A 16,427-nucleotide genomic window follows, 5' to 3' on the forward strand; every position below is an offset into this window, starting at 1 on the left:
ATGTCTCGTCATATTCGTAAATAGTTGCTCCGGCTACATTGACACATGTGGGACTAGCATAGGTTAGTTTTTACAACAAGCAAAAAAGGTTGACATGGAGCACGCACAATCTTGAACCTCTGAGCAATCACCTATTTAAAGGGTCATGAAAGCCCCCTGTTTTATCCTGGTCGTTCACACCTCTGAGCTGGAAAAACTGGCCGTGTAAAGCTCTGGAAAAGTGGGAATGTAGAGGGGGGGAAGAGGGGAGAGAACAACCAATGAAACACAGACCTACATCACACTCATTATACAGAATTATGAATATTAATATATGAGCATGGAGAAAAATGACAACAAACTCTCAAACAAATGGGAGAAATGTGAAAGAATATTTAAAAGTAATAATAATAATAATACTTTCTTTACGTTTACGAGCACTTTAGTTTCATGATAAATGACACATAGTTTAACAGAAAGAATAAAGACATAGTTTAATTTTTGTCCATTCTCTAAGTCTTTTGTTCATCAGAATAATCATGTCATTGCGTTCAGATACACATATCATGTCCAGTTTGCACATATAATTCATTTGAAAAAGACTTGATGAAATATGTGTGCGTACACCATGCTGGTTAATGTTTGGTACAGGAGAATGTGTGAAATATGTCTATAAAAACTTTATAAAAACGGATACTTTATTCTGTATATGAGCTATGATCCACGTGGCTAGTGTTGTTAAACTCATCGCAGAGCTCCGCGCTGAAACCATTCATATGCGTGCTCCGCGTGTATATCATAACAATTGTATTTTGTGTTCATATTCAACTCTAGTTCTGACCTAATCGCGGACAAAATACAAACAACACTCATGTGCTGCTGTGCTGGGCGAAACATACACACGGCTCGCGTGTTCGTACGCAGAGGTGAATGGACAGCACTTTTGTGACATTTGAATTATCCGATGTAATGCGATCTCATGTGAACATATTTTCCATTTTTGCTGGTAGATTACAGCAAAACAATCCACATGCACCAGAACTTCTGCTCTGGTCGCGTCGCAGGAAAACGCATTTTTGTTTTAGCACTGAGGAAACGAGCACCTACGACCCATGTCTCTGAATAACAAGAGATACTTCATACTGCAATTATAATCTTATGCATACTACAGCGCAGTGATTGGATTGAATGAGCTTTAAGTCATGAATAATTGTAGAAACTGTTGACGTCAGCATATTCGACCAGCCCATACAGCCAATCAGCACTCCGGATCTTGCCGGTAGTACACAATGACGTCAGATTTTGTGACGTTGCTCCGACTTTGCTTTTCAAACCGGAAGACAGAAATTGCTCTGAAAAATGCAAAAATAACTAATTTCAAATTATAAATAAAATTAATGATTAACTTTAATGTTTTCAATGATGTGCAGCCTATACATATATGTTCACAGCACAAAAAATGTGTTCTGGGGTTTCATGACCCTTTGAAAAAACTGCAAACAGAGGAGAGTCTCTGGGCAAAGAGAACACAACAGAGCTCTTAATAAAACGGAAATCAACACTGACAAACCTGGCTTGGCTTTTCGGTGATGGCCAGAAATTAGGGATTTAAAATGTTGTAAGGGATTCGAAGATGCCATTTTTTATTACTTAACAAGTGAGTAATGTATTTTATTGAACAGACAAATTGCCATATGTTGTTCTCAGAGTTCACTGAGATGCATGCAGTTTTGTTTTATTTTATTTTACTGCTAAAGGGCCAAAAGTTACATAGTGTACCTTTAAAGTGCATTTTTAGATTGGCCTAATCGAAAATCATGCTTTCTAGTTTAAACCTGTTTTGTTCAGTTTGTCTAAAAGCAAATAACACTCTCCATAGAAACAATTAAAATAAACAATTTAGTTTAAACAGCATATTGCTTGACACCAGAGTGTTGATGTGCTGAGCACATACTCTGCTGACTGCAGAAATTATTGTAGGTTTCATTCATTTTTAATTTTTCATGTGTTTTATTTCATTTTATATTTTTTGTTTTTTAGGTACATAACAGAAAATGAGAATCAAATTTTAAAAAGACAACAATAAATATTAAGGTGTTTCAATATTTAGTTTTTATTTATAGTATTTTTCTCAGTGTACAAAGATTGATATCCAGCATACAAAAGGTTTCCAGTTATTTATTTTGTTATTTTTTTATTTTATAAAATAAATAAACAGTAAAAAAAAATTCATACATTCCTCTTTGCTTCTCAGGGCAGAAAGGGCCGTGGTTCCATTTTTGTGTGGGCATCAGGAAATGGTGGGCAGAGTCAAGACCACTGCTCATGTGACGGTTACACCAACAGCATTTACACCATCTCAGTAGGCAGCACTACTCAGAGTGGGCAAAAGCCGTGGTACCTGGAAGAGTGTTCGTCTACTCTGGCCACCACATACAGCAGTGGAGACAGCCACAGTCTTGCAGTTGTGAGTCACTAAGTCTGTATTTGTTTGATGTTTTGTGGCAAATTGTTGGTTTTTCCTCACTGGACCCATGCATATGTGTGTTTTCAGGTGACGACAGATCTGAGGCAGCGTTGCACTGATGAGCACTCTGGAACTTCAGCATCAGCCCCGATGGCTGCGGGAATCATCGCCCTCACATTGGAGGCAAAGTAAGCTGTCATGTCTAGTTTATTTGTGCTCTGTCCGTTAAATGTGGTCATCTTTCTGTTAGATCTGGCAAGCACTCTGTGGTCAAATCAAGTGTAGCCATCTTAAGTCTGAGGCTCTGTCAACTGTCAAGGGTAAATCTCTTGGGTCACCTCATTTCAGACACTTTCCATTGGTTCAGATTGGGTCAGAGCTGAATTCTGCCATTGTTGCTCATGGGCTTTCAGTTCCACATACAGGTTTTATTGAGCCAATCATGTCTGTTGGACAAAGTATTTACTGCCATCCCTGTTAAGCATGTGATGAATAAACTCATTTCTTTGTTCTTCATCCTCAGTCCAGTTCTGACCTGGAGGGACGTTCAGCACATCATGGTGAAAACTTCACGTCGTGGTCACCTGAGCGCCTCAGACTGGCAGAGCAATGGTGCTGGATATGATGGTAGACTAAAATATGTTTGTATATTAAACATCACTTATTATATATTATTCAACATCTATTCAATTTAGCTTAAAGGGTACATAACACACACAGTTTCGGCCAATCTCATGCTAATCTTGAGTACCTATAGAGTATATTGCATCCTTCATATGTCTGAAAAGTCTTTAGTTTTATCAGATTTCAAAGACAGATACGCTCTACCAATTCTTTCCTAAAACAGCCGAGCTCCTAGAGGCGTGCCGTAGGCGAAGCTAAAGAGTGACGAGCATACGCAGATTTTGCGTAGCGAAGCTATCGATGGTCAGCTAAACAAATGCATTTAAACACACACAATACACCATCGCATTATCCCTGGGTAACTTTTGATTCATTATACCTTTGTGTTGATTACATTATATGCACTTAGTGCCAACTGCCAACAAAACTGCCAACATTTGATGCATTTTTACGTACCACCTGCGGTTCCGACTCATGACCAGGATCTTTTATCTCTGGGACAGTTCCATCTTTCAGTTTCAAACAATCTGTAAATCCAGCATTGAACCTTGTTTATAAAACCATAAGCGCCGATCCTGAGGGCCTGAGCAGCCAATGAAAACACAAGATATTCTCCATTCATTTTAACCAATAAAAAAGTAATTGCAACTTTCAGACACGACTTTATCCTTATTTTGATAGTTAATTTAAGGCTATTTCTATGGTTATTTTAATGACAAATGTCAAGAGCACATCAATGTAATGCGTGAGCACAAATCTCTCAGCTCTACTTAACACTGGGTTCTTTGGCAAGCCACAACCAAAAACACTTCTTTGGTGACATTGTTGATTTTGTGGTCTAAAAACAAAGTGATAAATTCTTTCTCGAGCAAGTCCTGTGCAGCACTGCCGATGACTTCCGTAACCCGAACGAAGCACTTTGATAGGCGTGCTCTTGCTCTCTCGCTCTGGTTGATGTGTGTGTGTGTGCGCTCTTCCTGGAGAAGTGCCCATACAAGGAATTCCACCCTTTAATACGTTATACAGGGCCAAAAAACTTTCTGAAACATGTAGGAAATTGGAAGGAGTGTATTTGGCACAGAAATACTCCATCATATGTCCAACTTGTTTTTTGAAACTTTGGCCATGTTTAGCAAGTGGATCTAACTCTTTGGATTCAGTGTAAATAAGTCAGAATGCATGAAATAGCATTAGACCCCCAACCCCAAGCAATCAAGTAAACCTAATTTTCAGTCAATTAAGCGTTCATCTTGAAATAGACCTAAAGACCTAAAAGACCTAAAGGTGGACATTTTTAGAATTATACTAAAAAGCCTTTTACTTGCTAAAATAGTCACACATAGACAACACAGTTTGTAGAAGATAGTGCACAACAGGTTGCAGCAAAGTTTTGATCATGTTGATATTTTAGTGGCCTTAGAAATTTGCATATTAAATATGATACAAAAAAGTAAAAATAAAGTTAAAATGGGGTTTAAAAATACTACTACTATTTCTAGTAAAAGTAAAAGTATCTGTTTTTCTTCCACATTGTCATGCCTGTAATTTGACAAATGTTCAGTGTATAAAATATTACAGTCGATGACAAACTTAAGTTAATGAATTTAGCTTGTTACCTTACATGCAAAGCACAAAGTATAAGGGTCTCTACGACTGTATCAAGATTTTATGACTGTAGTACGTTCCAATACTGGTTCAATGAAATGGTTTGTATACCTAAGACCAAAAATAACTTCATGACAACAATGATAGATCAATGACAGTCCCAAACCCCTAATACAGTATGGTTGCTTGTAAAGATGTGTATTTTTTTAATGGCCTTTAATGGAGACAGATACTTTTAGAACTGTACGGTGTAGTCCCTAGTTAAAGCATCTATCAGCAGAGGCTCCACAGCAGACATTAAGTATACAGCACATACATTTACTACATAGTATGTGAGTTTAGAAGTTATTACATGGTTAGTTCACTCAAAAATGAAAGAAAAAAAAAAAAATCATCAATTACTCACACTCATGTAGTCCCAAACCAGTAAGACTTTTATTCTTAAGTTAAATGGACAAAACCGTTAAATTCCTATGGATTAGTATGGATCTCTTTATGAACTTTTGAAGTGTCAATGTGGTAGTTGTGTGGAGTGTCAATGAAGGTACAGAAATCTCTCAGATTTCATTAAAATATCTTTATTTGTGTTTCGAAGATGAACCAAAGTCTTACGGGTTTGGAACAACATGACAGTGAGTAAATGATGACAGAATTTTCATTTTTGGGTGAACTAACCCTTTAATAGTTGCATCGTAAATAAAGCATTCTCTCACTGGTGGTATGTAATAAACTGTATCATCACTGGCTGTTGTGCAGTTAGTCATCTTTATGGGTTTGGCTTGATGGATGCTGAAGCCATGGTGAAGGAAGCAGAGACCTGGAAGCAGGTGCCTCCTCAACACATATGTGAGGAAAACATAGTCCAGAATGGCAGGTAACTGTTTCATCAAAATACTTATACTTTATCACTGATGATTCCAAACTGCTGTAGTTTCCCTATATTCATACTTATGTAGTGTCTTTATAAAATGCTGCTGTGATGGTACCATAATGCAGTTATATGTAGCTACCATGGTATTGAATGATTACACCATGGTATTTACATGGTACTCGAAAGATACTTTAAAGAATATTATAGTAATACCATGGTATTTTTGTTAGTCTTATTGACTGAAGATTCACTCAGATTCTTTGTATTTATCTCAGGATTATAAGTCCAGAGAGGGTGTTGAGGTCAGTGTTCAAGTCCTCAGGCTGCTCTGCTCAGCGCCTGCAGAGAGTGGCCTATCTGGAGCATGTTATTGTACGTGTCACAATCACACATCCTCGCCGTGGAGACCTGTCAGTCACACTGACATCACCCTCTGGAACCAGATCTCAGCTTCTCACTAACAGGTACAAATATACTGAGCCAGCTATAGTGATAACTGTATGATTTAATGAAATACATGATTAATCCTATAAAGCCTACTGCATCATATTTGATGCACACATTTCTGAGGCTTCTAAATTATCAGCATTATTAAAACCACAGTCTTCTGCATGCTTTCTGTTGTCTGATTGATAGTTTATACTATTTAGCAATAATTCTAAAACTGTCCACCTGGTCTTTTTGCTCAGAAATCATTACCGATTTTTATAATGTAAGCATAAAAATAGATTTCATATTGTTAGCAGTATTTGAAGATGAACAATTACTGGACTGAAGCATCATAGACTTACTTGATTATCCATACACTATTTTAGAAAAATCATGTTAAATTTGAGTTTCAAATATGACACATCAGGCTTTTGAGGAACGTTTATTTGTACGTCTCTCAACTATCATTATGTTGAATTGCATTATATGTTTTGCACCACCACAATGAAAACTACAGAGCTTTATCATAAATATTGTCATATTTAGACATATCATTGGGAGATATAGAGTGACAACTGATATTTATATGTAATCTTATGTAAGTAGTCTGCTTTTTTTTAGCAACTGCACTAAATTATATATTTTTTGCTCAGTTTAGTCCTCTGAATAAAACTGGGGAGTATTTTCCCCTCCTTCTTGAGTATGAGCTACTTCATATTTCATACTATATGAACCATAAAAGCCTGATGTATCAAATAGGATACTCAAAAATATATGTAGAAAAACTTTTTTTAGATTTTGTTTAAAGATTCAATAAACTAGTGATGTGACATTTGACACAAAAGCTTCAAAGCTTGTATAAAAAAAAAAAAACGAAACAGTGAAGCACTGGACTGGAGCTTGATTCGTTTTGCCATAACCACGTGATCTGTAACATTCGAAGCTTAGTTTTTGCACACAACCACGTGACTTTGTATTCTGATTCAAATAAGGTGAACCTGAGCATATGTTTTAATTATTATGTGGCTATTTCCTGTCAGACCAAATGACCACTCCAATGAGGGTTTCCTTAAGTGGGAATTCATGACGACTCACTGCTGGGGTGAAAAACCAACAGGAGACTGGACCCTGGATATCAGAGACACCCCATCTCCACGGAGAAACAGCCGAGTCCAAGGTGCCTACTACCTTGAAAATACTATAGTGGTACATAGTGGTTGTAATAGCATGTGATTACCATATCCACGTACTGGATTAATTTGTACTGCAATTTTAACATACTTTAAAGTTTACGTGGTAGAACCCATGGTATATGTACAAAATGCTAAATACAACTGTAATAGAATGTAAAATGTTTTTCCATCTCTATTGTTTATATTAGGGAAACTGGTAGAATGGTCCCTGGTGCTTTATGGAACATCCACACATCCATACATACGACATGAACAGCCCCGCTCTGCCCAGCTGCCTTCTGAAGATGACACCACAGAGGAATACAATGGTGATTTACCCACTTCTTTCAAAGCACACTGGCCAAGTGACTTTATATGTTACAACGCATTCAGATAATCTAACCAATCAGCATGAGAGGAAGCCTGTATATACAGTATCTCACAGAAGTGAGTACCCCCCTCACATTTTTATAAATATTTTATTATATCTTTTCATGTGACAACACTGAAGAAATTACACTTTGCTACAATGTAAAGTAGTGAGTGTACAGCTTGTATAACAGTGTAAATTTGCTGTCCCCTCAAAATAACTCAACACACAGCCATTAATGTCTAAATTGCTGGTCACAAAAGTGAGTACACCCCTTAGTGAAAATGTCCAAATTGGGCCCAAAGTTTCAATATTTTGTGTGGCCACCATTATTTTCCAGCACTGCCTGAACCCTCTTGGCCATGGAGTTCTCCAGAGCTTTACAGGTTGCCACTGGAGTCCTCTTCCACTCCTCCATGATGACATCACAGAGCTGGTGGATGTTAGAGACCTTGCGCTCCTCCACCTTCCGTTTGAGGATTCCCCACAGATGCTCAATAGGGTTTAGGTCTGGAGACGTGCTTGCCCGGTCCATCACCTTTACCCTCAACTTCTTTAGCAAGGCAGTGGTCATCTTGGAGGTGTGTTTGGGGTCATTATCATGTTGGAATACTGCCTTGCAGCCCAGTCTCTGAAGGGAGGGGATCATGCTCTGCTCATTCATGGTTCCCTCAATGGACTGTAGCTCCCCAGTGCCGGACCCAGACCATGACACTCCCACCACCATGCTTGACTGTAGGCAAGACACACTTGTCTTTGTACTCCTCACCTGGTTGACACCACACACACTTGACACCATCTGAACCAAATAAGTTTATCTTGGTCTCATCAGACCACAAGATATGGTTCCAGTAATACACGTCCTTAGTCTGCTTGTCTTCAGCAAACTGTTTGCGGGCTTTCTTGTGCATCATCTTTAGAAGAGGCTTCCTTCTGGGACAACAGCCATGCAGACTAATTTGATGCAGTGTGCGGCATATGGTCTGAGCACTGACCCCCTTCAACCTTTGCAGCAATGCTGGCAGCACTCATACGTCTATTTCCCAAACACACCCTCTGGATATGATGCTGAGCACATGCACTCAACTTCTTTGGTCAACCATGGCGAGGCCTGTTCTGAGTGGAACCTGTCCTGTTAAACTGCTGAATGGTCTTGGCCACCGTGCTGCAGCTCAGTTTCAGGGTCTTGGCAAACTTCTTATAGCCTACGCCATCTTTATATAGCAACAATTCTTTTTTTCAGATCCTCAGAGAGTTCTTTGCCATGAGGTGCCATGTTGAACATCCAGTAACCAGTATGAGAGAGTGAGAGCGATAACACCAAATTTAACACACCTGATCCCAGTTCACACCCGAGACCTTGTAACACTAACGAGTCACATGACACCGGGGAGAGAAAATGGCTAATTGGGCCCAATTTGGACATTTTCACTTAGGGGTGTACTCACTTTTGTGGCCAGCAGTTTAGACATTAGTGGCTGTGTGTTGAGTTATTTTGAGGGGACAGCAAGTTTTCACTGTTATACAAGCTGTACACTCACTACTCTACATTGTAGCAAATTTACATGTACGTTAGTGTTACAAGGTCTCGGGTGGTAATAAATATTTACAAAAATGTGAGGGGTGTACTCACTTCTATGAGATACTATATATCTGTTTCTCACCTCCTTCCCATGACAGTTTTCCAGTATCCCTCTGCCACCCCATCTTCTTACTCTCAGCTGGTTCCTATCCCAGCCAGTGATACTGGGGGAGTACTCCGGGTTTGGGACAAATTTCTGAACTCGAAGCCCTCTCCTCGGACAGCAAACCATTGTAAATATATAAATCTTTGTGATTTTCTTTGCTTTATCCCTCTACTCTATATAAGGCTCTTGTGACCCAGAATGTAGTGTGGATGGCTGTGAAGGACCTGGACCCTACCAATGTGTTTCCTGCTTGCACTTTTTCCTAAAGTTCAAAAATGACACACGGTCAGAAAATTTTACTTTTCTCCTTGGTCCTTTCCTTCTTTTAAAAAGGTTACTGATACTATTACACCAACTCATTTTTCAGGACCTGTGTGTCTGAGTGTCCAAGCGGGTACTGGGGGGATAAGAAGAGGTGTAAGAAGTGTTACTTCTCCTGTAAGTCGTGTTTAGGCAGCCGCAGTGATCAGTGCACAACCTGTAAGTCTGGATACCATCTGAACGAGGAAAAGAACAACTGTGTGACCAGTTGTGAGGATGGCTACTATCTTCACCATGGTAAGAATGATGCCACCATGTTAATAAGACTGAAAAACAAGTGGTTTACTTGTGTACAAAAAAAAAAAAAAAAAAAAAAATGTTGAAACCATAGATAACACATTACACTTTAATAAAAAAAGGTTTTCCCTGCTGAAAAATACAGCATTGCTGATCACATACATGAGGTACTAATACAAACCCGATTCCAAAAAGGTTGGGACACTGTACAAATTGTGAATAAAAAAGGAATGCAATAATTTACAAATCTCATAAACTTATATTTTATTCACAATAGAATATAGATAACATGTCAAATGTTGAAAGTGACATTTTGAAATGTCATGCCAAATATTGGCTCATTTTGGATTTCATGAGAGCTACACATTCCAAAAAAGTTGGGACAGGTAGCAATAAGAGGCTGGAAAAGTTAAATGTACATATAAGGACCAATTTGCAACTTATTAGGTCAATTGGCAACATGATTGGGTATAAAAAGAGCCTCTCAGAGTGGCAGTGTCTCTCAGAAGTCAAAATGGGCAGAGGATCACCAATTCCCCCAATGCTGCGGCGACAAATAGTGGAGCAATATCAGAAAGGAGTTTCTCAGAAAAAAAATTGCAAAGAGTTTGAAGTTATCATCATCTACAGTGCATAATATCATCCAAAGATTCAGAGAATCTGGAACAATCTCTGTGCGTACGGGTCAAGGCCGGAAAACCATACTGGATGCCTGTGATCTTCGGGCCCTTAGACGGCACTGCATCACATACAGGAATGCTACTGTAATGTAAATCACAACACGGGCTCAGGAATACTTCCAGAAAACATTGTCGGTGAACACAATCCACCGTGCCATTCGCCATTGCCGGCTAAAACTCTGTAAGTCAAAAAAGAAGCCATATCTAAGCATGATCCAGAAGCGCAAGTGTTTTCTCTGGGCCTCATTTAAAATGCACTATGGCAAAGTGGAAAATTGTTCTGTGGTCAGACAAATCAAAATTTGAAGTTCTTTTTGTAAAACTGGGACGCCATGTCATTCTGACTAAAGAGGACAAGGACAACCCAAGTTGTTATCAGCGCTCAGTTCAGTAGCCTGCATCTCTGATGGTATGGGGTTGCATGAGTGCGTGTGGCATGGGCAGCTTACACATCTGGAAAGGCACCATCAATGCTGAAAGGTATATCCAAGTTCTAGAACAACATATGCTCCCATCCAGACGCCGTCTCTTTCAGGGAAGACCTTGCATTTTCCAACATGACAATGCCAGACCACATACTGCATCAATTACAACATCATGGCTGCGTATAGAAGAAGGATCCGGGTACTGAAATGGCCAGCCTGCAGTCCAGATCTTTCACCCATAGAAAACATTTGCCGCATCATAAAGAGGAAGATGCGACAAAGAAGACCTAAGACTGTAAGCCTGTATTAGACAAGAATGGGACAACATTCCTATTCCTAAACTTGAGCAACTTGTCTCCTCAGTCCCCAGACGTTTGCAGACTGTTATAAAAAGAAGAGGGGATGCCACACGGTGGTAAACATGGCTTTGTCACAACTTTTTTGAGATGTGTTGATGCCATGAAATTTAAAATCAACTTATTTTTCCCTTAAAATTATACATTTTCTCAGTTTAAACATTTGATATGTCATCTATGTTGTATTCTGAATAAAATATTAAAATTTGAAACTCCCACATCATTGCATTTTGTTTTTATTCACAATTTGTACAGTGTCCCAACTTTTTTGGAATCGGGTTTGTAACTATTTTCGAGGACCAGGATGGGATGCTGGTTGCTGGTTTGCTTGTCCCCAGCATGTGAAGTGGGAGTGCCCACACCAGCTCAGTTAAAGAAAAAAACTAAGAAAAAAATGGTTCTGCTAACTGAAATGTTCTTTGTGAGCTCAAAATGGTTCTTCAATGGCATTGCTGCAAGCCCCCACCACCCCCCTTCCTCCCCCATTTTTGGAACCTTTCTTGTTTAAAAGTGTAAGCTATGTTCTACAAAATCACATTGATCCAAAATTCTGCTCCTCATAGCTTTTCTTTTTCTGTGTGACATAAAAAAAAAAGTTATAACTTTAATTTAATTATAGGAGATTTGCTGTGAAGTGGGACAAACCTTTTGACTTGTTCTGTGTTCATGAATGTTTTTGCAATGCAGATGAAAACATGTGCAGGAAGTGTAATATTGAGAACTGTATGAAATGCACCTCGGCATCCATTTGCACAGAGTGCTCTGAGGGCACAAGGTAATACATTTTTTATTAAATGTTTGAACCTACTGATATTTCATGAGACAATGTAGCCTTGTCATTTCACTGTAAGGAAAGTTGACTGTCTTTTGCCCTTTCAGTCTAATGGGCAACAGATGTCTGAAGAGTTGTGAGGTGGGCAGTTACTACAGTGAGCCAGAGGACTCATGTGAGCCCTGCCACCCAGCCTGTGCTACATGTGCTGGTATAATCTACAGAAATACAACACATCATCAATAACATCCCACCAAATGAATTCAGATCATCATGCCAGAGTCAAACCTTAGAATGGAGGTTTTCAAACTTTTTGACCCCAAAGGCACCCTAGATTGTCCCCCAGAAGGGTTCCCATGCTCTTTGACTAACTAATTTACATGACTCTTCTAGTTGTTTGTGATTTACTGGATAAGGATTAAAGGGTTAGTTCTGTCATTAATTACTCACCCTCATGTTGCTCCAAACCCATATGACCTTCGCTCATCTTCAGAACATGCCTTATTATTAGGATAGAATATCCTAAAGCCACATATTTTTAGTCCATTGGCTCCTGAAGGTCTGAGATATATATAAAACATAGAGAATTAATTTTCTTTTAAAATCTTCATGACATTTTTAACTATTTAAATGAACATTAAGTAATGATTCAATAAGCAGTACATGGTGTTATGTTAATTCAATGAAATTAAATGTTTCATTTCTGTGTTCATAAATATTGAATGTTCAGAAAATTAATTATTTCTGAAATGAAACATTTCTCTTGTTAAGTGGTGATGTACAAGTGAGAACACTCAATAGCCATTAATCTCAGTAACCCTTTATGCTCACTATTCATTTAAAGCACAACTTTTAAAACTTTCAATTTTGAAATGGTCTACAGTCTCTGGGCTCACAGTGACCCGGACACCAATACTTTAACAATTCAGACACGTTCAATGATTCTGGCCAACTGAGGTTTCAGTGTGGAGATACCGATTGGTAAGGTTAGGAGTTTCCGGTAGTACTACCACACACCGTTTGTTCTTTGCGATCTGAACGTTTGGACCCAGGAACATGTGTTACTTGACAATTGAACTCATAATTTTGAACCAGTGGGATCAAACTAAAATCCTTAAAAATCAAATAAAAGTTAAATTCATATATTTTTAAACAGAATTTCAGTTTATTCAGTAGAATGTTAATGGATTCTTAAAGGATTCTCATGTAGGATTAGTTCCAAATTATGATATAAGCAATTCTTTTCTATTAGCAGTTATCATTTCTTTAGGATCTTGTAATTGTGTAAAATGTTTTTTTTAAGAGTCATTACAAAGGAATCTAAGAATCAAACTAGGATGAAAAGAAATTCTAGTGTTTATTATTTATAATATTCATATGATAATTAATGTTTCAGAATTGAGATCAAATTCCAACAGGAATCCTGTAATCCTGATCTTTTGACTTTTGACTTTTTAACTGATGTGAGTTTGTTTTTGTGTGGGTGTGATATTTTAGGGTCATGTCTTTGTACAGATGCAGGTCTAGAGTCATGTTATCGATGTGCTGAAGGCTACCTGATGGAGAACTGGAGATGTGTGTCCTCCTGCAGTCAAGGTTTTTACGCTATACAACCGAATTCTGACAGCACAGACACTCAGAGCACCTGTAAGAGGTGTGTGTGCTACAACCTCTTATCTCTTCAACATCTATCATCATCTCTTACCACTAGTTTAATTTTGTGTGTATATGTGCAGGTGTGATGCGAGCTGTCTGGCCTGTGTCGGGCCGGGTAAAGGAAACTGCAGTGAGTGTGTAGATGGACACACACTTCAAGATGGCGTGTGTGTTCTCAGCCACAACTGTGGTGATGGTAAGTTCTGGTTCTTCCCACCAGAGTATGCAGCCTGTTGATGCAAAGTACAGTAAAATTGTTGTAACATTTCAGATATAATTGAATGTAAATGTTTGTGTTTAAAGGAGAATATCAGGATGAGAGTGGAGAGTGTCAGTCATGTGATGTGTCTTGTCATAAATGTAAAGGTCCAAAGAGTGAGGACTGTCTCAGCTGCTCCAACACACTGTAAGAAAGTTTTTTTTTTTTTTTTTTTTTTTTTAATGCTTTACTTCCTGGCTGAAAAGACTCCAATACTAGTCCCAAGCAGGGGATGCTGTTGGCCCGCCAGGCTTTTTAACTAGCTTTTTATCTACTGATCAAAAGTTTGGATTGATTGATTGATTGATTGATTGATTGATTGATTGATTGATTGATTGATTGATTGATTGATTGATTGATTGATTGATTGATTGATTGATTGATTGATTGATTGATTGATTGATTGATTGATTGAAGAGGTCTATTATGCTCACCATCATTGCTAATAATAAAACCATTAATAATAATTGAGCACAAATAATAACTGATAATAACTAAGCACCAAATCTGCATATCAGAATGATTTTTCAAGGATCTTGTGACATTGAAGACTGGAGTAATGGCATCTGAAAATTCAGCTTTTTCCATCAAGGGAATAAATTACATTTTAAAATGTAGTCAAATGGAAAATAGTTATTTAAAAATCCAATAATATTTTACAATATTTGTGTTTTACAATATTTTTAATCAAATAAATGTGGCATTGGTGAGCATAAGAGACTTCTTTCAAAAACATAAAAAAAATCGTAATTATTACAAACATTTTTTATTTATTGGTGAAGTTTTTAATATCTTGGCAAAGTAAAGAAGGAATATCTCAATACATAGGAATGTTGTTATTGTTACTTGTATAGGAGATTTTCAAAATAAATAAAAGTGAATTGTGAAAAGTGATTTGCTGGGTCACATGAGGCAAGAATAGAAAGAAATAGTTGGTCAGTCAGTCAGTTACCAGTACAAACAAGTTATTTTCCAATACTGTACATTTCCTCTTTCCTGCTCTTGTAGTTGGCTGGATGAGGGGCGTTGTGTTGTCAGCTGCTCAAATGGGAAGTACCCATCCAGTGGACAGTGTCACGTCTGTGATCACACCTGTGCCCAGTGCCTTGATGCTGGTCCTGCTAACTGTACCAGCTGTGAAACAGGTCAGGATACATTCCTCATCTTAGTCCATATGGCTGCTGTCCAAATAACTCAACTAAATGCGCAGCTGCCACAAACCAATTGATCTTGTTTATAAGAGCTCCAAAATGAACACTTGCCAAGCACCAAATGTGAGTAAAAAAATGGGCTTCATAATAAAGTCTGACATTTGCTGTTCAGACTCGAGCAAATTAAATCAAAGAGATGAAAATGGTTTAATTGTCCAGTGTGACTGTTTCAAATCTTAAGAAGAAAATTTTACCTTAGCTGATAATTTACCTTTAGCTTGGAAGATAAAAAAAAAAAAAAAAAAAAAAAATTCTATCCTGATTGAAAACTCCACAATTTCATTCCTGGCTTTAAGCCACCAGGTATGGCAAAATGTTCTCTGTCTCCATCTATGTGTCCCTGTGTGTATAGTAATTTTGTGTATGTATGTGCTTGTATTATGTGTGTTGTAGATAAGTTTGGGGTAGACCGGTACCTGTATAATGGCGAGTGTGTGGATGCATGTCCTCAGGCTCATTTCCACACAACGCTGAAGGCATGTGAGCCATGTCCTTCACACTGCAAACTATGCTCCTCAGCTACACACTGCATCAAGTGTGAGGACTCCTTCTTCCTCAATGACGGACTTTGTAATAAACTGGAGTGTGGTGAAGGTATGGCTTATTGCATAGTTTTGTTAGAACACAAAAATAAATATTTAGCACAGTGTCCAAGCTGCTCTTTTTGATTTTTGTTTTATTTTTATATATATATTTTTTTTTTTGTTAGAACACAAAAAAGCAATATTTAGCACAATGTCCAAACTGCCCTTTTTTATACAATGACAATTAAATTTTCATTTTGGGGTGAAATATTCCTTTAAATACTAGTGATGATGATAGGCTTTGGCCGGGGGGCGAGGTCAGAAACGCTCAAATGGGTGGGCCCAGAGTCGCTCTGGGCCTTCATAAAACAGGGTGCATGGGCAAATCATATAATCGTATCGAGTATGAAAACTTCATGCCAAATTATCAGAGAAAAAAAAACGCAGCATGAATGAATGAATTTATATATGGTCAGACAACTTACAGATATAAAGTTTACAGTGGCTTTGCGGGCACTTAGTTTTTGTTTAGTTTTTTTCTGACATTTGGCCAAAATCTCATGTTATTGAAGTATACACAGGCTATTTAAGAGGCTACTCGATGATGTAAATAAATGCAACACTAACACATATGCTCCTCAAACACATACGTTTTTATAGTGTTTCTTGATTAAGAAAAATGCTGTACTTATTCAAACAAACAGTTCTTTATTTACCGTAATATTGTAAACCAGCAGAGATCTTTACCCAAACAGCGAGCGTGTGGCACTTCATTCATGAT

The 16,427-nt window shown here is 38.0% G+C and overlaps 1 protein-coding gene across 1 annotated transcript in view; it reads left to right on the forward strand.

The window, feature by feature from the left end:
- Positions 1-16,427, forward strand: part of pcsk5a (proprotein convertase subtilisin/kexin type 5a) — a 49,133-nt gene that overhangs the window by 7,272 nt on the left and 25,434 nt on the right. The window contains exons 8-23 of the mRNA XM_067406547.1: positions 2,234-2,446; positions 2,534-2,634; positions 2,970-3,073; positions 5,432-5,549; positions 5,822-6,010; positions 7,016-7,152; positions 7,357-7,476; positions 9,388-9,490; positions 9,573-9,763; positions 11,912-11,999; positions 12,104-12,207; positions 13,512-13,650; positions 13,733-13,848; positions 13,956-14,058; positions 14,920-15,056; positions 15,516-15,716. Of these exons, the coding sequence (XP_067262648.1) occupies positions 2,234-2,446; positions 2,534-2,634; positions 2,970-3,073; positions 5,432-5,549; positions 5,822-6,010; positions 7,016-7,152; positions 7,357-7,476; positions 9,388-9,490; positions 9,573-9,763; positions 11,912-11,999; positions 12,104-12,207; positions 13,512-13,650; positions 13,733-13,848; positions 13,956-14,058; positions 14,920-15,056; positions 15,516-15,716 (2,164 nt within the window). The remainder of the gene's footprint in view (positions 1-2,233; positions 2,447-2,533; positions 2,635-2,969; positions 3,074-5,431; positions 5,550-5,821; positions 6,011-7,015; positions 7,153-7,356; positions 7,477-9,387; positions 9,491-9,572; positions 9,764-11,911; positions 12,000-12,103; positions 12,208-13,511; positions 13,651-13,732; positions 13,849-13,955; positions 14,059-14,919; positions 15,057-15,515; positions 15,717-16,427) is intronic.

The sequence above is a fragment of the Chanodichthys erythropterus genome, chromosome 13 (genome assembly GCF_024489055.1).
Source record: "Chanodichthys erythropterus isolate Z2021 chromosome 13, ASM2448905v1, whole genome shotgun sequence".
NCBI classification, from domain to species: domain Eukaryota; kingdom Metazoa; phylum Chordata; class Actinopteri; order Cypriniformes; family Xenocyprididae; genus Chanodichthys; species Chanodichthys erythropterus.